The sequence below is a fragment of the Mchenga conophoros genome, linkage group LG17 (genome assembly GCF_057382185.1).
Source record: "Mchenga conophoros isolate Kocher_MC1m ecotype Shallow Benthic linkage group LG17, M_conophoros_male_GT1.1, whole genome shotgun sequence".
In the NCBI taxonomy this organism is placed as follows: Eukaryota; Metazoa; Chordata; class Actinopteri; order Cichliformes; family Cichlidae; genus Mchenga; species Mchenga conophoros.
The window spans coordinates 6,824,360-6,845,247 of NC_140542.1; the positions used below are offsets into that span (position 1 = coordinate 6,824,360).

Consider the following 20,888-nt stretch of genomic DNA (forward strand, 5'->3'; position numbering starts at 1 on the left):
GCAATGGAGGTGAAGCCAGCCGCGGAGGTGTGCAGGTGGATAGCGAATGAGCAACAGCTTCTGACTTTCCAAAAAGTACTCATTTATTTACAATATCAAAAATAAAAGTGCCTGACAATGGAGGAGAAAGATGGCGGAATAAGCGGTTGTACAATCTGCGGGTCTGATTAAGAAACGTGATTTTGATGTCCTAAAAAATACTTTACTGACAAACTGTTACTCCAAAAGGAAGTAGAACGCAAGCGAAACCCCCTGGAAGTTACTTTGACAGACCTTCAGGCAGATACAAAGATAAACTTAGAGCGATAAAAATGGCTAACCCCAAGCTAACAGGTAGCCTTTCCGACCACGATTACAACCTTGCTGCTATGCAAGAAGCATGTGAGGACGAAGATATAGAAGAGATGGAACTTCAGAAAGAGATCGGAAGACCCATAGGTGACCACACCCCGTTACCAAGTCCCAATCCCAAAAAAATGAAAAGCAAAACTACTGAGAAGCAGGTGAGCATCGAGAATGTGTATGAAATTTTACTTGGCTTCACAAAGAGATGCGAGGAAAGGTTTGATTCGCTTGAAAAGAAGTTGGAAGCCTTCGAACAACGCATTGAAGTAAATACACAGGCGACCCAAAAAAACAGAGAGGAAATTGACAAGCTGAAGACGAAGGTGGAGTCGCTGATGAAGGAAAACAAAGAATTAAAGGAGAGCTGTCTGGAGAGTGCACGTTACCGCAGAAGATGGGACCTCAGAATTTTGGGTCTGACAGAGAAGGACAACGAGAATACACGTGAAACAGTGATCGGCATTCTAACAAGAGTGGTTCCTGTATCAGTGGAAAAACTGCAGCTCATGGTTGATACAGTACACCGATTGGGGAAGAAAGACAATGCAGTGAGCAACAAGGTGCCAAGACCAATCATCATACAGTTCGGCATGAGGACGGCAAGGGATGAAGTATGGAGGAAATCCAAAGAGGCCAGGGTCTGCAAAGAACTGAACATAAAATTTAAAGAGGACTTCTCCAAAGAAGACCGTGAAGCTCGGATCAAGCTGTGGCCCAAGGTGCAGGAAGCTCGAAACAACGGCAAAAGAGCATTCCTAAAGGAGGGTTATGCAATAATAGACGGTAAAAGGATCGATCTGTGAGATGCACTTGAAGAAGTCACTACAAGTTAACCAAAAAATGTGGGTATGTATGTGTGTATATAAATGTTTATATATACATATCTGTTGAAAATACACAAATAAAAACTAGGAGAGGGTCAAAAAGCAAAGTCGTAGTTAAATGTGAGCTATGCAGAGCTGAAATTGCCGCATATATAAAGGGGTAGTACTGTGATAGGGTCGGAGTACTGTTATGATTACATAGGTAGGACACTAGGCTTATTCCTGCTTCAAGCACTTTTTTTTTCTTCTAGTAAGTGCCAAGGAAGCCGTTACTGTTCTTGTTTTGTATTTTGTTCTTGCGTTTTTGTTTTTTCTTTATCTTATAGATGACTGTTCTATTAAGTTCCTTAAATGTTCGAGGCTTAAAAAACAATGTCAAACGTAAGGCCATGTTTTTATTCTGCAAGGAAATTAAGGCAAACATTTTGTTTTTACAAGAAACACATTCTGGTAAGGAAGAGGAAACATTTTGGAAACATCAATGGGGAGATAGTATTCTTTATTCACATGGTACTACTCACTCAGCAGGAGTAATGATCTTATTCAACAAATTTGCAGGGAGAGTTATTGATCATAAAAGCAACGGAATGGGGCATTGGATCATGGTGTTGGTAGAAGTCTGTGAACAGAAAATTATTCTTATTAACGTGTATGGATACAACAACAGGTCTCTAAATAGAAATATGATGTCTAACTTAAGTAAATTAATTGCAAATTGGAGTACTACATATGGTTCTACCCAGGTAATAACTGGAGGCGATTTTAACCTGGCTCCTAACTCATGGCTTGACAGACAACCACAAAGAGGAAATCAACCAGAACACGATAGCATTATTTGTGACTTTTGTGCGACAACTAATATGATCGATTATTGGAGGATGACAAACCCAAATACGAAGAAATATACTTGGTTTAGTCCATCAAATAAAAACGTATGTTCAAGATTAGATTATTGGCTTGTCTCCCAAACAGTATCATCACATGTTACGAAATGTGAGACCCAGTCAACCCCACTTACTGATCATTGTCTGATAAGTCTCTTATTATCTCTACGTAAACAACAAAGATCTGAAAACATATGGAAATTTAACAATAGTTTATTGCAAAACGAAGACTTTTGTAAACAAGTTAAAAAACTTAAATCAGAAATTAACTATATGAGCATGACTAATGTCAGTAAATGGGAATGGTTTAAATATAGTGTGAAACAATTAGCTATAGAAACGGGAAAGAAAGTGTCTGCCCTACGCGTACGTGAACAGAAAAATCTAATTGAACAAATTCATTTATTATGTGGTAAACCCTGTATGACTGCGGAAGAGTCAGAACGCTTACATGTTCTATAGTAATCTGTATAAATCAAGAACTGAAAAAGAAAATGCAGATATCTTTTTTGATATGATTAAAGACCAGGTAAGAAAATTGGAAGAGGATGATAAAACATGGTTAGAAGAAGATTTGAATATATCCGAATTAGATACAGCTCTAAAACAAATGAAAAATGGAAAATCGCCTGGAATTGATGGTCTAACGATTGAATTTTATAAAACCTTTTGGCAAGACATTAAAGATTTGTTATTTAATGGCTTTTTGGATTGTTTAAAAAATGAAGAACTATCCCCAACAATGAAAACAGGATTAATAACCTTATTACCCAAACCAAACAAAGATCTACAAATGCTAGACAATTGGAGACCCATAACACTTTTATGTAACGACTACAAATTATTAGCCTTAGTATATGCAAATAGGCTTAAAAGCGTCTTAACCAAATTGATTGATGAGTGCCAATCAGCATTTATTAAAGGAAGGCAGATTCATAATAACATAAGATTAATATTAGATATGATTGACTATCGATCCTTTATTAATTCAGAAAGTTTAATACTATTTATTGACTTTTTTAAAGCATTTGATTCAATAGACCATAATTTTTTATTTAGATCTTTAGAACTTTTTGGATTTGGAAACAAATTTTGCAAAATGATCAAACTGTTCTACAAGCAAATTTATTGTTATGTTTCGCTCAATCCAGGCATAACATCTAGGATAGACATATTCTGTGGAATTCGACAGGGTTGCCCAATTTCTCCAAAATTATTTATTCTTTGCACTCAATTAATGGCTTACCTCATTGTGAACCATTCAGACATCGAAGGAATAAACATTTTTGATATTGAACTGAAAATAAGTCAGTTTGCAGATGACACAGTAATATTTTTAAAGGATAAATCAATACTCGAGAAAGCATTGAATGTCATTTCAGTTTTTTCTAAAGCTTCAGGCTTGTGTCTGAACCTAAAGAAGTGTGAACTTTTGCCACTTTATGACTGTTTGGAAAATAGCATGAGGACGATTCCAGTGAAAAATGAAGTCAAGTATCTAGGCATCTATTTAAACAAAGACATCAACACTAGAGAATCAAAAAACCTAAAAGACAAAATTGATGGCATGTCCAAAACACTAAATCATTGGTTGACGAGAGATATTACAATTTTTGGACGCAATCTATTATCTAAATCAGAGGGCGTCTCAAAGATGGTTTATCCAGCATACTCACTATACATTACCCCGAAAAGTATTAAAAAGGCTAACTCTATAATCTATCAATTCATTTGGCGCAATAAAACACATTACATTAAAAAATCACAACTTGTCAAAGATTATGCCAAAGGTGGTATAAAGTCAATTGATTTTCAATCAATGGTTGGAGTATTTAAAATAAACTGGATAAAAGCCTTCCTCTTGAAACCTGATTCCATATGGTTCCATATCCCAAAAAATATTTTCAAAAAGGTGGGAGGGTTGGATTTTCTCCTGAAATGTGATTTTGATATATTGAAGTTGCCTGTGAAACTGTCAGAATATCATAAGCAGGTCTTGTCTTATTGGAAGATGGTGTTTGCCCATAACTTTTCACCACATTGCTCCACCTTGTGGAATAACAGAACAATTACAATTAATAAGAAGTCGTTGTTTATTAAAGAGTGGTATGAAAAAAACATAATCTTTATAACAGACTTACTTGATGAAAGGGGTCAGTTTCTCTCAATGGGTGTTTTTAATGCTAAGTTTAACATCCAGTGTTCCCTTAGAGAATATGACAAGGTTTGTAAGGCAATCCCCTTACCTCTGTTGAGTTTGATTCAAGGTTATTTGTATTACTCTAAGGCACAAATTAGTCTACCTTCTTTACAGCTAAACCAGATTCCTTTGACGGATAAAAACTGTAATAATAAAACCATGAACAAGATATTTAAAAACAAATTATTTCACGACTTTAACTGTAACACAAAACTAAAAGGGAGTACTGTTAAAATAACGAACAAATATACGCACTTTTTAAAATGGCCTATCCCCCCCAAAGTCAAAGAAATGCAATTTAAAATAATTAATGGATATTACCCAGCAGCTGAAATGCTTAAAAAAAGGTTTGGGTTTGAGGTAGAGCCATGTGGATTTTGTTCACAAAATGTGGAAAGTATTGATCATTTGTTTTTTTCCTGCTCAGTAACGACTGACTTTTGGCAAGATTTAGTAGACTGGTTGAGTGTAAGAATAGACGGGATGACCCCACTGACTCTAACACAAGTTTTATATAATAATGGTGATCCATCTAAGGAACTATCCATGCTACACAAGGTGGTGATAATTATGGGCAAATACCACATACACTAATGTAAATTGAAAAGTAAAAGACCTTCCCTAACTGTATTGAAAATTGAATTAAAATCTTTTTTGTCATCTTTAGAATTACTGAGGGATTCATGTAATGAGGCTGCTTTGATATGCGACAATGGGACTCAATCTCTATCCTTTTAATGATTGTGTTTTTGGTGTACTAAGTAAGCCACATGTATGTTAAAGTTTTCACAGAAAGGAAACTGTTATATGTCATAAGAATGGCCTTCATATATTTATGTATGTTGGTTTTTTGTTTTTTTTGTTTTGTTTTTTTTGCTTTTAGTTTTCTCCTATTTCGTTTGGTTTCAACCTTTTCAACATGTTGTTGCACTAATGTTGTCTCCCAACGAGAGATTGTAATATGTGCATAAATTTAAATAAAGTATGAAAAAAATAAATAAATAAAAGTGCCACCTCTACCACACATTACTAAAGAGCACACTAGTCCGCGTACACACGGGAGCATCCATTACAGGAGGAGTGCGAAGAAGAACAAAAAGGGGGTGACACCAGTCGTGAGACAGGAGGCGCCGCCATGTGGTGATACACTGCATTACAATAGCAACTGTTACAATGTGAGATCATTTGGTTGTTCACTTGACTGGTTTGTTCTTATATCTTTATACTCTAGCTAGCCCATGGTCGAGAAATGGCCCGCCTGCTATTGCTTGTAATCTCCTTCCATCACCAACAGGGGATCACAATCTCAAAAAATTCCACATATTGATGCAGTTGAGAGACGTGTAGTCTTTTCTAAGGTAATTACAAGGTAGGGCACACTAGCGCCACCAAGGGAGGAGGGTGGGCGGCTTTAAGTGTAAAGCAAGGGTTGTGAAAAAGTGGACTGAATGTCATGGACATTCCCCATCTTTCAGTACCCAGTGAGAAAATATTGTATAATCTCTTCTATAATTTGGTTGCACATCATTCTTGCATCTAATGCTTAGTTTTCTTATCTCAGCTGTAGTTCTGTTACAATTTGGAGAACCATCCATGGAACCAGTTGGGTCAGCAGCCACGTCCCCTTTATGTTGTTTGTCCAGAAGAATAAAAAATAAGTAAACAAAAATAAATAACATTTTCTATGCACACTGTGTTTAATCTGTGTGATGATGCTGCGCTGAATTTTTAGACATTCCTGTGAACAACACTATATAACCTTAACGTGAGGAAAATGAAGGGCTGGGTCAGAGTCAGCGATCTGAGAGCCAGACCAGCCAAAAGCACTCCTGCACCGTGAGTAGGTGGGTTAAACCATACTGACTTGTTTCAGGTGTCAACGTCTTGAATCTTTCTTTGGCACGATGAAGATGATTTGGTTCAAGTTTTACAGAGTTAATCTTGGGTTTCATTCTTTTGGGGTCTTTTTGGGTGTTTCTGGTCTCTTGTCAGTTAGGTTCCTCTGTGTCATCCCCGTGTCTCCTGTGAGAGTCTGTCGCGTCCTCTGTGTTTGTTTCAGGCTTTGCTTCTCCTTTCTCTGTCTTTGTCAAGGTCTCTCTGTCATGTCTGCTTGAATCAAGTCCACACATCTTAGTCATAGTTTCAGTGTTAGTACTTCTGTTTTATTTTGACTGTCTCTTGAGTTCGGTGTGTTCAGTTTTGCTTCCCCCGTCTCGTTACGTCTAATCTGTTCCTGCCATGTTCCCATGTGTTTCCACTTCGCTCTTCACCCCACAGTGTCGTCTCTGTCTTCCTCAGTCCTTGGTCAGAGCATGTATTTCCGTGCACCAAGTTTTCTAGTGTCTTTCCAGTTTAGGTTTTTTTCATTGGTTCATTGGTTTGGTTTTCTTGTTTCGTCTATGTTTGGTAATCAGCCTTTGTTATTGTTACTCCCTGCCTCTGTCTCTCTGTATTTGGGTTCTCCCTCTTTCCGCAGTTGATTTCTCATATAAGAGTTGAACATGATCCAAGTTCACATTTTTTGGTTCTCAGCCGGGGTCTGCCTGTCTTTGTTTTGTTGTCAGAAACTTTACATTTAATTCAGTAATCTGATATCACGTTTTCATGTACAAGATGCAAACAAGTATGGTTTCAGTGTCATACTGGAACCACTGAAAGCCAAGAGGTAAATGGTCTGTAAATGGTAAATGGCCTGTATTTGTATAGCGCTTTACTAGTCCCTAAGGACCCCAAAGCACTTTACACATGCAGTCATCCACCCATCCACACACTGGTGATGGCAGCTACATTGTACCCACAGCTGGGGCGCACTGACAGAGGCGAGGCTGCCGGACACTGGCGCCACCGGGCCCTCTGACCACCACCAGTAGGCAATGGGTGAACTGTCTTGCCCAAGGACACAACGACCGAGACTGTCCAAGCCGGGCTCAAACCGGCAACCTTCCGATTACAAGGCGAACTCCCAACTCTCAAAGTAGCTGAAGATAAAACAGAAAAACATGAAGGTGATTTTCCTGGATTACAAGGCGACCTCCCAACTCTTGAGCCACAGTCGCCTCGTAGGTTTTTACTGTATGATGGGCAGGTGTGTGGTTCAGTGGCTCACTGGAGATTATCTCGGAATGAACACAGTTCTTTGTGTTAATGAGTCATTCAGCAGCTGCCATGTCCGTCGCCTGTGCTTGATTGAGAAGAATGATTCTCAAATCGTACACAGTGATCCTAAGTGGATCCTTTGTGAAGAAGATGGGTTTGAATTACATTGCCAGTCTCTCCAGAAAACCCATACTTGTAGTCCACATATGGTTAGAAAAAACAAAACAAAAACCCCACACTGCACTGCAACTGACTGAAATGAAAGGCTTGGGTGGAGCTCTGACTGAGCTGTCTGTGAGGTGGAGATGGGAAGGCGGTGGGTTGCACGAATGAGAGTCTAAGTGGGAGAATGAGGAGACTGATTGGCTCAAAGAAGGCAGGCAAGAAGAAGATTGGACTAGAGCAGAGGTGTCCAACTCCAGGCCTCGAGGGCTGGTGTCCTGCAGGTTTTAGATCTCACCCTGGGTCAACACACCTGAATCACATGACTAGTTCATTACCAGCCTCTGGAAAACTTCAGGACATGTTGAGGAGGTCATTTAGCCATTTAAATTGGCTCGATCCTGCAGGACAATGGCCCTTGAGGCCTGGAGTTACGGTTGAGAATGAAAACGTGGGAAAGTGGTAGTGATGTGAAGAACAGATAAGCAGGCATATGAGTCATTACAGACCTTCCTTATTGAACTTACACATAAACTTCATTTGATTTTTCGTGTCTGCTAAACATTTAAGAACTTGTATAGAAATTTGACACCTAATCATTGCAGGGAACGTTGACCTCTTTCAGGTTAAACAAATATGCTGCCACAAAGCATCAAACTGATATTTATTGTCACTACGAAACCTTTACCTCAAACAAAATGAGTGTAGGCCGATTACATCGTTTTCTTTTGTGGATGGGAATGAGGGCAACCATGAAATGCTGGAAATGATCTTGTCAGAACAGGTTTTCAGAAGTAGTTAAAGTTGATTGGCGATTTTCATGACAGGTGAGGGTTATGCATGATTATTTATCTGTTGTTTGTTTTCTTCCCATATGCACCCCTCCCACAAATGCACACAAAAGTACCCACATTCAGTTGTATACACACTTACATGCAGTGTGTACGTTTCTGTGTATACATGTACATGTCATGTAGGACTTCCAGTGTGCCTTGTCTTGCTCTGTCTTATCTCTGATTTAATCTTGTTGTGTATCTGTCTCTGTTGTCTCGGTCAAACAAAAGTATAGCACAGAATACACTCACAGGCCACTTTATTAGGTACACCTGTTCAACTGCTCACTCATGTGTATGTGTCAATCACATGGTAGCAACTCGGTATGCTTAGGCATGCAGACATGATCAGTCTGCTAAGTTTGAGAGGAATACAGCCAGACTCCTTTGAGCTGATAGGAAGGCAACAGTAATTCAAGTAAAAACTACAGTTACAACCAAAGTAGTGTCTCTGAACACACAACACATGGACCCTTGAAGCAGATGGGCTGCAGCAGCAGAAGACTGCACCTGGTGGCAACAAGCTGAGACTACGGTTTATATGGGCTCAGCAAAATAGCAAAAAATTAGAAAAATGTTGCAAAGTCTGGTGAGTGTCAACTTGTGCTGCAACATTCACAGTTATAATTATGCACAAATGACATGAAAATATGATCAGGGTGCTGCTGCTGTGGTATCAGGGATATTTGCTTGTTGCACTTCAGGTCCCTGAGCTTCTATACATATATATGCAACAATATTAATATGCATTACTTTTATTGTTCATAATTATACATTTAAATATAAAAATACACTTTTAAACATGAGTTAGTTCCATAATCCAGGAGGGGAAAGTGGAAGCCAAACCAGCCACTTAAACTCAGCTGAGAGCACCACTGCAGCACCCTCGGTCTCTGCTTCAGCAACTTAACTGACTATTAGCAGAGTTTTCTCTGGTTTTATTTTCACTTAGTTCAAAATAAAATACTAAAAAAATAATACTAAAAAAAGTTCTATCTAGCCATTTCACGTTGACCAATACCTGTTAAACCTGAGCAAGCACACCCCTGTGCAGAGGTTGTGCAGCAGAGGACAAACAAACTTTGCTTAACCTACTTTTTTTGCATGACTCTGTTGGAGCTGGGATATTTGGTTAGATTCACACTGCTGTGTGACTTTCTGCTGTTGTTCATGAGATGTTTACCACCCAGAGTTTTTTCAGTGCAAAAAAGACACATTTGTCCACACAGCTGTTAAGGCATAGTTCACCTGTAATAAACTGGACGTGGCTTTTCTTTAGGCATACGAACAGTTTGCGGCTGCGCAGAGTACAGCTGACGGTCAGAGTGTGGACGGATTCATCCTTAGTAACTTCACACAAGACGGGAAAAGTCTCCCTGGAAGCACGGCAGCTTTCTCTGAGCGCTCTTTCTCTCTGACTGCATTCTTGTGACTTCACACAGACCATAAATAAACTTAAACTAAAGTCATTTTTCCTCATTTACAGTTACGCGAGTGCTCACTCCAAAGCCGAATCCTGGCTTGCAGCACGTGTTGGTGACCAACACGGCACCGGGAGGAGGGGGCCAGGCCTGCCATACGTCAAACACTTTCTGCTTTCATCATCCACCCCCTGTCCCCAAACACGAGAGCTCCCACTCTGACTCCAGTAGATGAGTGTCTACAGCGGTGTTGTGTGTCTGTAATAAATGTGCCTGCCATATTTGGTATTTATCTTGAGAGAGAACAGGAAATGCCAGATTTGGAAAACCTTTTAGACAAAAACTGCTAAAATGTAAAGGTCCCCTTTCCTTTCTGTCTTCTAGCACTGATAATAAAGCATAGCAAGAACATAAAGTAGGCCTGCCCTTTGTTTTAGGACTACAAAGTGGGATGATAAAGACAACAACGCATGCGTGCAGAGCTACTCCCGTTCTTGCGGACCGGAAGTTACAAGAAAGTTTTAAGCAGAGGGACTCATCCTGTCCGCACATCCTATCTGTGGTTTATCGTCAGCGTTTGGTGCTCGAAAGGACGTTGCCCTTGTTAAACTTCAACCGAAGAGGTCAGTGTATGTACTTGTGTTCTCCTTGAGCCGACAGCATCTTAGCGGCTGGAGGGAAACAAGGAGGATGGAGGTGAGCGAAGTGTCTTTGCTACTATCTTTGAGTTAGCTTGTTTCCCTGTGAGGAGGTGAAAGCTTCTGTCACAGCCACGGGAGCTGCTGTAGCTACGCTCGCCGTCGTACCTGTAGTACATATTGGCCCTTTAATTAAAATTTCGTGTCTCCGCTTTGAATTTATCAAAGCTGCTTTTTACAATGTGATGTGAGCGAGTTCAACTGTCGGCGCGAGAATGACTGAACAGGAGACTTTATTCTGCATGATATATAAAACCTCTGACATAAGTCTGTTCAGGACCTGTTCCACACACGGGGAAAAACAAGCAAGTGTTACTCATTTGCATATTATTATATATAAAATAATAAATATAGATTTAATAAATAATTAATGTAAATATCAAATACAGAACTGTATTCTAACCTTTCTAACAGTCGCCTGCTATTCTCACAGTATCACAGTAGTTTCATTCACTATTTATCTGCATAGCCAGAGATTTGATTTTTTTTGTTTTTTTGGATTGACTTTGAAGGCACCATGTCGAGGTGTAATCCAAGTACTTAACCAGACCAGCTACGTGTTTCCTCTTTTATAAACGTTACCCACATGCATGGCTTTGTTCCTGGATCGTGGTCCATGAAGACGTGTGGTTGCAAGACTTCTGGGAGAGAGGTTTGCCTGTAGCTGTAAAACACTGCACACCTACCCTGAGGAAACTCTATGCCTTATGATTTATTCAGCAAACCTTTCCCCCAGTACATCAGACTTAATGTAAGCCATTACATAAGCTGGTCAGAGACCAAATATTTACTCGAAAGTTGCATCATTGCAAATCAAACTGAAATCTTTGTCAGCATAGCAAAGGGCTTTCTTATTATCGTCACCCATGCTTGTAGAAATCATAACTATCTTGTCATGTCTTGTCCTCGCTTGCTCTGAAAAGGTTTAAGGAATGAGGATATACCAGCCGAGAAGAAAAAGCGGGAGAGATAAACTACACGGGACATAGATTCTACGCCAGCCCTCCGGCCTCTACCATGGAGCAAGAAGAAGAAGTGGTGGCTGCAGCAGCTCGAGAGGATGAAGACTCCCAGCTGATTTACAGGATCGAGCGTCCTGTCTACAATGAAACTCTGATCCAGGCACAGCTTCTTAAACGCAAAGAAGACACCACCACAAATTGTCAGAAGCTGGCAGAAAAGTTCCAGTAAGTCTTTCTCTGGACATTTCCTGTCAACATGTCGTTGAACAGATCAGCATCGACATAGATCCACACACAAGATCCCAGTGTGCTGTATAAACTGAAGCCAGAAGACAGTGGGAAATCTGTGGGAGTTGATGTGCAACCTTCGAATGTCCTTTAGATGAGTGGAAAAATAAGACGTTTAACACATTAAAATGCAAAAAAGCTCCAACACTGATCTTCAAATAGATCATGTTGCATTCTAACATTTAAAAACAAATGAAAAAGTTATTCAGAGCTAAACTGCACAAACCCGGGATCCTCTGTCCCTGCTTTTTATTTGGGAACTGATGCAGCTGGGCAAGCAAAAAGGGGGAGAAGTCGGGGGTTAAATAAGCCGCCCGAACAAGGCTGGGAAATGACATGCTAATGCCAGCTCGCTGGCAATTTGGGACTGAGACAGGTGGGAGGGCTTACTGAGGGGAGCTGAGGAGGAGGAGGAGGTCTTCATACAAAAGCAGAGATGTGCTTTGGAACCGTACAGCGAGCAACCCGGGAGTTAGTGAAGAACGGGTCTGCACTCATAACCATCCACAGGACGCAGGGCAAAAGGGAGCGAGGCAGAGGGTGTGGCAGAGCTCAGGGTGGGAATCGACACAGTGACACGTTAGAGTCATTTATAGAGATGCTTTCTTGTCATTTTGCAGAGGGAACAACAAAAGTGTCATAAAGTTGTAAAACATTGATGTTTCTTAAATAACTCTTGGCTATAGTGCAGAGTGAGGGTGAATGTTGGGGCTTAAATCTGTAACAGCAGAACAAACATTATCACTGAAATGATATTTCTGTGGTGTAAGAAAGAACAAATATCTGTTAACCAGTGTAACTCACGTGGTGCTGCTATTAAAGGTATAGTAGGGCTATTGTAAGCACGAGTCATTCCAAAGTTCAGCTAACACGAGGGGGCTTCTTGAATCCTGCAGTCAACAACATGAAAGCGACTCCAGAAAAACTTTGTCTGTGGAGGCTTTTAAAAATCTTATTGGTGTTGAATATCCACAGGTGTTCTTCAGAGAAGGCCAAGGCAGCAGCTCTGAGCTTCATGCCTATTCTCTCATGGCTGCCGTCGTATCCAGTCAAGAAGTACCTCTTTTCAGACGTGGTCTCAGGTCTCAGCACGGGAGTCGTGCAGCTTCCACAAGGTCAGTGAACCGTGCAGCAGCGCCGTGTGAAGCACCGAGGCTGCGAGCAGGGCCGGCTGCGGCTCCAGAGGAGCAGTTTCTGCTTCATGCTGACTCTGTTTTGCCATCGCTGACACTTTGACACTGTGATGGAGTCACTGAACCTCCAGGATTGTTTATTTGGAAACGTGTTATCTTCCCTGCTCCACAGGACTAGCCTACGCTATGCTGGCTGCGGTGCCTCCTGTTTATGGTCTGTACTCCTCCTTCTACCCGGTCCTGCTGTACACCTTCTTTGGCACGTCCAGACACATATCAGTAGGTGAGAGAGCCGTCTCTGTTCTGACCTCATGGCCCTGTGTGACCGGCTCTGCCCACGTACAAGAAAACAGTTACAATATGCTCGTCATTGTTCCATAAGCTCCACCCTCTTATTTACTCCCTGCCCCCAACACACACACAACAGAAAATTTCATGTTCTGCTGTTGAAGCTACATGTACAGAGGAGAGAAATTAAAGGTACCGCCGCCATGGCGATGCCCCGACCTAAATATTTATCAAAATATTTATTTATTGTTTGAAATCGATCCAAACAGACACACCCTGACACGGTCTGACGTTTCCTTTCAGTTTAGTGTTAAATGTAAAGTTGGTGTTAAGGTTCTCGCCAAGAAAGAAGCTTTTAAATAAGATGTATAAGAAGAAAATGATTGTATATGAAGGAAACTGCTGCTTCCTGGATGTGTCACTGATTGCTAGCTTCTTCATTTTCCAGCTTGATGTTCGTTTGGAATAAAGAAACCATGGAAGCCAGCTCCTCTGGTTCACTGCAGCTGTGTGCTCGGCCACGGCTGCTTCCTCACGTCTAACAGTATTTCCAGTAATGCTTTGCTGCCTATTATGAGGATAGGAAACTATAGCTGATTTGTTTCCAGCCTGACTCTCCTGACATTGTCCAGAATTTGTCTCTCATTGGCTCCCCCTCTGTTCCCCATGTCTGCTTTCAAAACACCAAGATGGTGACGTTCAGACGCACCGAGCTGTTTTCTTTTCTCGCTTGCTTTTTGAGAGAAGACAAATGTAGTTAAAATGATGTCATTTTTACATGGTTGAGCTTTTTATAGATTTCTTAATCCACATTAATGGTGTCACATCCAAGTCTTGCAGGCAACTAGTCACTTTCCACACAGCTGTGTCTGTAGTGACTGTGAGGTGTACTGGGTTACACAGTGATTCAGATTATGAGATGAAAGGTGTGGAGGAAATGTTTGTATGTGTGCTAACTGTGTGCTTAGCTTTCACGGGAGGCATTTCAGCGACCTCACCCTGTGACAGCTTCCTTTCCTTGAAATGGGTCCAAGTCTCAAATGCCAGCTGTGACCTATGAGTCCCTCTGACAGTTGGACCCAATGAAGCACCTCACAAACAGGAAGTGTTCCTGTAAAACTGTCACATGGTGAGGAAACAACACGTCACATTATGGCAGAATAAGACACAGATGAGCCTGTCATCAGACAGCGCACACTTGATGAACAGCACCAAAGTGCTGCAGTGATGTTTGGTTTAGTGCAACTGTGTGTGGGAGAGGTTTTCCTGAAAAAGGACAGGTGCGATAAAAATATTACGTTTCATTTTGTTAAAGCCAACTGTGCTTTTATTAAACCTTCGTGGTCCTCTTCGTATGTGCGATGGTTTGGATATTTCTCTGTGAAGAACGGAAAGAGCTGAAAGAGCTCCGTGGTCCCACAGACTAAACCACAGTGCTTCATGTCTCACACACTTTGCATAGTGAGATTCAGTTTCTGCCTTCCAGACGAAGGCTTCTGCTCCCACAGTGCAGATGATCTCGTCACAGCTGTGTTACTTTGTAGGTTACAGTTTGTTCTTCTGTTTGCAGTAGTTTGTACCGTGGTTCTCTGTCTGTGTGCACGTGAGGGTGGATAACTCTACCTACAGGTGCAGGTTCTGAAAGCAAATAAGAAAACCCCGTTATCACATGATAGATGAGGGGTGTGTGTGTGTGTGTGTGTGTGTGTGTGTGTGTGTGGAGTGACGTCATGTTAAGACTCCATTCATATTTGACTGACATCCACCGAGGTCTTCAAGCTCCACTAATGATTTTATTGGTTAAAAACTGACAAAACCTTCTAACTTAAACTGTCATTCATACATGTGTATTGATATTATACAGACAGTGCTGTATACATGCTTCTTACCTTCTCACTGAGAGTGTTTATGGGGACTGTAAATATGACGTTATTACCTGATCTTCAAACGTTCCTAAAATGTTTTTAAAATTCTGATTAACATTGAGGAAGTGATGCTGGGGCTCACATCTGCATCCAAATGTCACCTTTGACCTCTACCTTTAAAGTAAATACTGCCCACAGAGGCTTAACCTTGTGCTCTGGTTTCAATCCAAGCAGGTTTAAATGTTTTCAGTCTCTTAGGCTATGTTCACTCTGCAGGTCTTGATGCTCAATTCAGATTTTTTGATCAAATCCGATTCTTTTGTCTGCTCATTCACACTACAAATAAAATGTGACAGCAAACGCGCAAAAGAAGACGTCACACACAACGCGCTCTGTTTAGACCCAGAGCAACAGTATGTTTGACTGATGACCTTAATATAAAGACTTCGGACTTCATGTTTCCCAATTTTTGCTTTAAGTTATTTTGTTATTTACATAATAATGTAGATAACCTAATAATGATCCTTATTGCTGTTTTAGAGGAGCAGTGCTTCAGAGGATAGATTTCTGTCAGAATCTGCAGATTATACGGTACAAATAAAATGTTCACGTTTCTCCAACGTTGTCTTCCAAACAGTTTCACGGGATGGTCAGGAAACGTTCGCGATGTCTTCTCCGGCGCTGATAATTGGCGTCTGTCTTGTGTCAGTGACGTAAAAGACGGATTTAATGCGACATGACCATCAAACAGCAGTCGATTTCTGAAACATCAGATATGTATCGGATTCAGGACCACATATGAAAGTGACCCAGGTCGGATTTGTGCCGTTCACACTGTCACACCATGATCGGATATGAGTCGCACAGGGTCAGAAAAGTCGGATTTGATGCGCTTTCGCCTGCAGTGTGAACGTAGCCTAAGTGATAATCAGCATGTACCCACATCATTTTTGTGAATTCGAAAGTTTAGTAAATGTAAAAACAAAACAGCAAAAACTGTAACATTATAACCCCTCAGAACGTGTGTCCTGTGGAAGGTTTTTAAAATTTGAGTTTGACAGATGTTGTAAAACTTCACTTTCTAACATCTTCCACAACTGGGATTGTAAAACTCGCTGCCTCTAACTACGTAAAGACTGACATAAGCAGATTTCATTAAACCCAGCCTCAGTTGTCTCACCAATCTGGCTGCTTTCTTTTCTCCAACGCTGTCACGCTTGTCTCGATTGTCAGTTTAAATCCGTCCAACAAATGGGTCCAATAAACTAGACCTGCTCAACCCTTTGAAGCTGAGAAGCTAATCTGCAAAGATTGTAAATCACCGCTGGCCAAAATCTGGCCTGACATCAGGTTGCTGTGGGAATGATGACAGTCCCCTCTGGCAGAGAACGAGAGGAAATTATTGGGCTGCTTTTCAAGTGTGAGGCAGGACGGCCTTTACCGTCACAGGGTGGTGAGAGGAAAGGCCGGTGCGAGCACAAGTCTGCAGTTTCTGTGCTGCGTTTGAGCGCTCGTTGTACTCGACATCAGCTTTGACCCCAGCCTATCATAGCGCTGCGTTTGTGTCGATGACCTGCAGGTACCTTTGCTGTCATAAGTCTGATGATTGGGGGCGTCGCTGTGAGGGAGGCACCAGACAGCATGTTTATGAATATCAATGCTACTGGATCCAACGCATCTGATGCCATCAACGTGGAGCTTCGTGATAAGAGCAGGGTCCAGGTGGCCGTGATGGTCACAACTCATCCAGGTCAGCCTCCCGCCTGCAGAGCAGCCGTGGCTAATCTCACTGTTTATCCAAAGCAGCAGCAGCAGCATGTCTGAATCACTGTTGATGTATCAACTCGATTTTAAATGTTTCTGTATGAAACATTGTTTTTGACCCCCCTCTTCTTCTGCATTCCTTTAGATCGTTTTAGGTCTTCTCAGGTTTGGCTTTGTAGCAATCTACCTCACCGAGCCCCTGGTGCGAGGCTTCACCACAGCAGCATCCATGCACGTCGTCATCTCCCAGCTGAAGTACTTGCTGGGGGTGGAAACGCAGCGTTATTCTGGGTTTCTCTCTGCTATTTATGTGAGTTTTGAGAGGCCCTGTCTTTCTCCTTCCCATAATGGTCAATGAATCGCTAACACTTACCTTTCTGTCACTGCAGAGTGTCAAAGCAGTGCTCAGCAGAATCACCAGCACCAATATTGCCACTTTCCTCCTGGGGCTCGGGTGTATCATCTTCCTTTACGTGATCAAAATTCTCAACGAGCGCTTCAAGAAGAAGCTGCCCATTCCCATTCCTGGAGAGATCATTGTGGTCATCGTGTCCACGGGCATCTCCTATGGTTTGTCGTTATCAAAGGAATACAAGGTCCATGTGGTTGGGAACATACCAACAGGGTAGGCCGCACACTCTATGGATTTGTTTAAGTGTCTTTTGGTTTAAGCTCGTGTTCTCTACACGTATGTGACAGAGGTATACAGATGTTGTCTTATTGGTTACAGGCTTCGCCCTCCTGCTGCCCCAAACATCTCGCTGCTGCCCAATTTGGTCACAGATTCTTTTGCTATAGCGATTGTAGGATTCTCCATGGACGTCTCGCTGGCCAAGATCTTTGCCCTGAAACATGGCTACAGTGTGGATGGCAACCAGGTGAGTGTGTCCACGGGGTGAGCTGCTGATGAGCCTCTGGCACTGTGTGTGACTAAATGTTTGGTTAGGACACTTTGGATCTTCTGGATGATGGGACGTCCTCTAGCTGTTTGTTGCAAATCTTGTAAAGTTATATTTTTATCCTGCACGCTGATATTGGAAATGCTGCTCACAAAAAGGTTCATTGTTCCAGTTTGTTGGAACGTGTTCATTTCATTGAACACTGAGTTGTTTGGAGCGTTGTATAGTTGCCTGACTGTACTATTCGTTGAAGACTGAGCAAAGCGTGTCCTCCAGTGACACATAGCTGACACATAAATGCAGGTCACGCATTTAGTAAAGCACGACTGTGGAAAATATACGGGTCGCATTTTCCTGAAATTGTCCAAAGCTGACGTGTGTAAATGTTGTTGCCGAAGGACTTTCCTCTCTTTTTCACGGTTTTCCTCCACGTGTCCACTTTCAGGAGCTCATTGCACTCGGTCTGTGTAACTTCATCAGCTCCTTCTTCCAAACGTTTGCCGTCACCTGCTCCATGTCGAGGAGTCTGGTCCAGGAGAGCACAGGAGGCAAAACACAGGTGACACACACGAGCTGCAGGAGTGATTACACTATCTAAATTGGTGCTATAAAGCTGTTGTTAGAGTGAGAGGTGTGTTGATGGAGTTATTGCTTTTTATGTGTGTGCTTTAGATTGCAGGGCTCCTGGCGTCGCTGCTGGTGCTGGTGGTGGTGGTGGCCGTCGGCTTTGTCTTCGAGCCGCTCTCTCAGGTGAGTTCCCGTCTGACGTTTGGGCGTGACCTGTGAGACCGCACACACCTATATGTCTTCTTTGGCTCTCGTTTGCTTGTGTTTCTCAGACTGCGCTGGCTGCCATCATCATGGTCAACCTCATAGGGATGTTCAAGCAGTTCAGAGACATTCCCAGTCTGTGGAGGACCAGCAAGATTGAACTGGTCAGTCTTTAAAACCAAGCTTAGCTGACTTAAAGTGCACCGTTACTCTGAGAGGTGTTTATGTGAACCCGAGTGAATACACGGTGGAGAAGCTGAGCTTGCAGACAGAAGTGTGACTATAATGTGCAGGAGATAAATGCACGTCGTCTGAAGACATTTGCTTATGTTAAAACTGCTTTGGTCTTGCAAAACGCTTCCTCTTCATGCTAGTTTCATGTTACTTTCCTTTTTGTCCTCTCAGGCCATCTGGGTGATCGCCTTTATCGCTTCTGTGCTGCTGGGACTGGACTACGGCCTCCTGGTGGCCGTCACATTTGCCATATTGACAGTCATATACAGGACACAGAGGTAATGATTCGGATATGTGTTTTTCCTTGAACTGAAGCTTAAAGGCAGCTGTGAGAGTTTTCAAAGAGCAGGTTTGATTTGTGCTCTGAGCTGTTTTCTTTCTCTTCCAGCCCTAAAACTTCCATCCTGGGTCACGTCGCTAACACGGGGCTCTACTGTGACGTCGACGAGTATGAAGAGGTAAATGTGTGAGGAGAGAAACCTGCTCCGTGTGAAACATCCACACTGACCAAGCCTGCTGTTTGTGTTCTCAGGCGGCTGAATATGAGGGGATTAAGATCTTCCACTCCAACTCTTCAATCTACTTTGCTAACAGTGACCTGTATGTGAACAGCCTCAAGGAGAAGGTAGCAGTGTGTTTGAGTGTGTGGAAGCAAACAGAAACCCTTTTGTGGGGGAAATATGTGAAGCACTTATTATCACTGGGTCTTACCTGACTCAGTCTGAGAGGAGCAGCGTGAGCGTGTAATCATCTGGTGGTAGATGCGAGCACAGCTCTACTTTGAGATGAGCAGGAAGTCAGTTTGCTTGTGTTTTCACTGTCTTGGCTACAAATGAAGGTTTGCAGTTGTAGCCTGTTCACGTTACAGCTGAAGCTTCAACAGTTCAGTGAAAACGTTTCTACGTTTGTCATTTCTGCTTTTCTGTGTGTTCAAATAACTAAGAGCAAAGAATACATTTTAACTTTACTGTGTGAATTAAAGGTTTATCCAGTATCTAAGCACCGTGTGGGAAATATTCCCAGCCTCTCCCAGTCTTAACCTAAGGAGTAACTGTGCCAGCTTTACCAGCAACACCTGATTCCTAGGGATCAGTCTCTGTTGCTACTGTGGAGGCATGTTGAGTCCTTAAAGGGGAAAAGAGTCCCGTTGTAAGATCATGGATTGAGCTCAGTGTTTACGAGTCACAGCCATGCCTGATCGCATCAATAACACAAAGAGACGCTACAAGAGCTCAAAAAGCAACACGGTGCCACGATCAGCTGCAAAGGGTAACAGGGTCATTACTTTACTGCTTCAGAGCTTGGACAGTTGATGGAACTATGAATTCTGGGTAATTACGTTTTCACCTAGGTGCAGGTTTAGATAGCTTGTGTTGGTTAAACAATGAAATCACACGTTGAAAACTGCATTTTGCTCTTACTCAGGTTATCTTTGTGCAAGATTAACACTTGTTTTGTGACAAATCAGGTGAAGCACAGATGTTACTGAAAGCAGTTGATCATGTGCTTCATGCTTATTGTGTTAAAGTTCAAAAGTAAAGACGTCGATATGTGTTTGTTTTGTAAACATTGTTTCAGTTCTCATTTTTGTTTTTCATATTCAATTCAGCTTTATTTACACAGCGCCAAGTCACAACAACAGTCACCGCAAGGTGCTTTATATTGTAAGGTAGACCCTACATTAATAGATACAGAGAAAAACCCAACAATCATATGACCCCCTATGAGCAGCACTTTGGCGACAGCGGGAAGGAAAAACTCCCTTTTAACAGGAAGAAACCTCCAGCAGAACCAGGCTCAGGGAGGGGCGGGGCCATCTGCTGTGATTGGTTGGGGGGAGAGAAGGAAGACAGGATAAAGACATGAGATTAATAACAAGTGTATTATGTAATGTAATATGAATAATTATCAGAGAAAATGCCAAAATAAGACGTGAGGTAATGGTAGAGGTAAATGAGTGAGGAAGAATGACGTGCTGAGTTGGATGTTAACAGCTCTGTTGTGATTATGTTGATCTTTACAGACGGGGCTAAACCCTGAACACTTACAAGCTGCTCGGAAAGCCCAAAAAAAAGAAAGAAAGGAGAAGACGAACAGCAATCGGTCGTCTCCGCTGAAAATCTGTGCCAAGGTGGGTCACTGCTTTTCTTTTGTCTATCCAAACTTTGAGCTTTGTCAACAGGTTAAATACACACTCATGTGACGGTCGTGTGTGTGTGTG

At 42.0% G+C, this 20,888-nt stretch overlaps 1 protein-coding gene across 3 annotated transcripts in view; it reads left to right on the forward strand.

The window, feature by feature from the left end:
• The first annotated feature begins 10,322 nt into the window (after positions 1-10,322).
• Positions 10,323-20,888, forward strand: part of LOC146554999 (prestin-like) — a 44,228-nt gene continuing 33,662 nt past the window's right edge. For 2 of the 3 annotated variants that reach the window (XM_085253030.1, XM_085253031.1), the window contains exons 1-11: positions 16,630-16,749; positions 16,909-17,073; positions 17,153-17,388; positions 17,494-17,641; positions 18,108-18,221; positions 18,335-18,412; positions 18,502-18,597; positions 18,839-18,945; positions 19,056-19,125; positions 19,200-19,292; positions 20,691-20,798. In XM_085253030.1, the coding sequence (XP_085109156.1) occupies positions 16,993-17,073; positions 17,153-17,388; positions 17,494-17,641; positions 18,108-18,221; positions 18,335-18,412; positions 18,502-18,597; positions 18,839-18,945; positions 19,056-19,125; positions 19,200-19,292; positions 20,691-20,798 (1,131 nt within the window). In that variant the 5' untranslated portion in view covers positions 16,630-16,749; positions 16,909-16,992. Of the gene's footprint in view, positions 10,462-11,386; positions 11,651-12,688; positions 12,829-13,018; positions 13,130-16,578; positions 16,761-16,908; positions 17,074-17,152; positions 17,389-17,493; positions 17,642-18,107; positions 18,222-18,334; positions 18,413-18,501; positions 18,598-18,838; positions 18,946-19,055; positions 19,126-19,199; positions 19,293-20,690; positions 20,799-20,888 lie in introns of those variants that run through there. The other variant, XM_085253032.1, reaches the window with a different exon arrangement.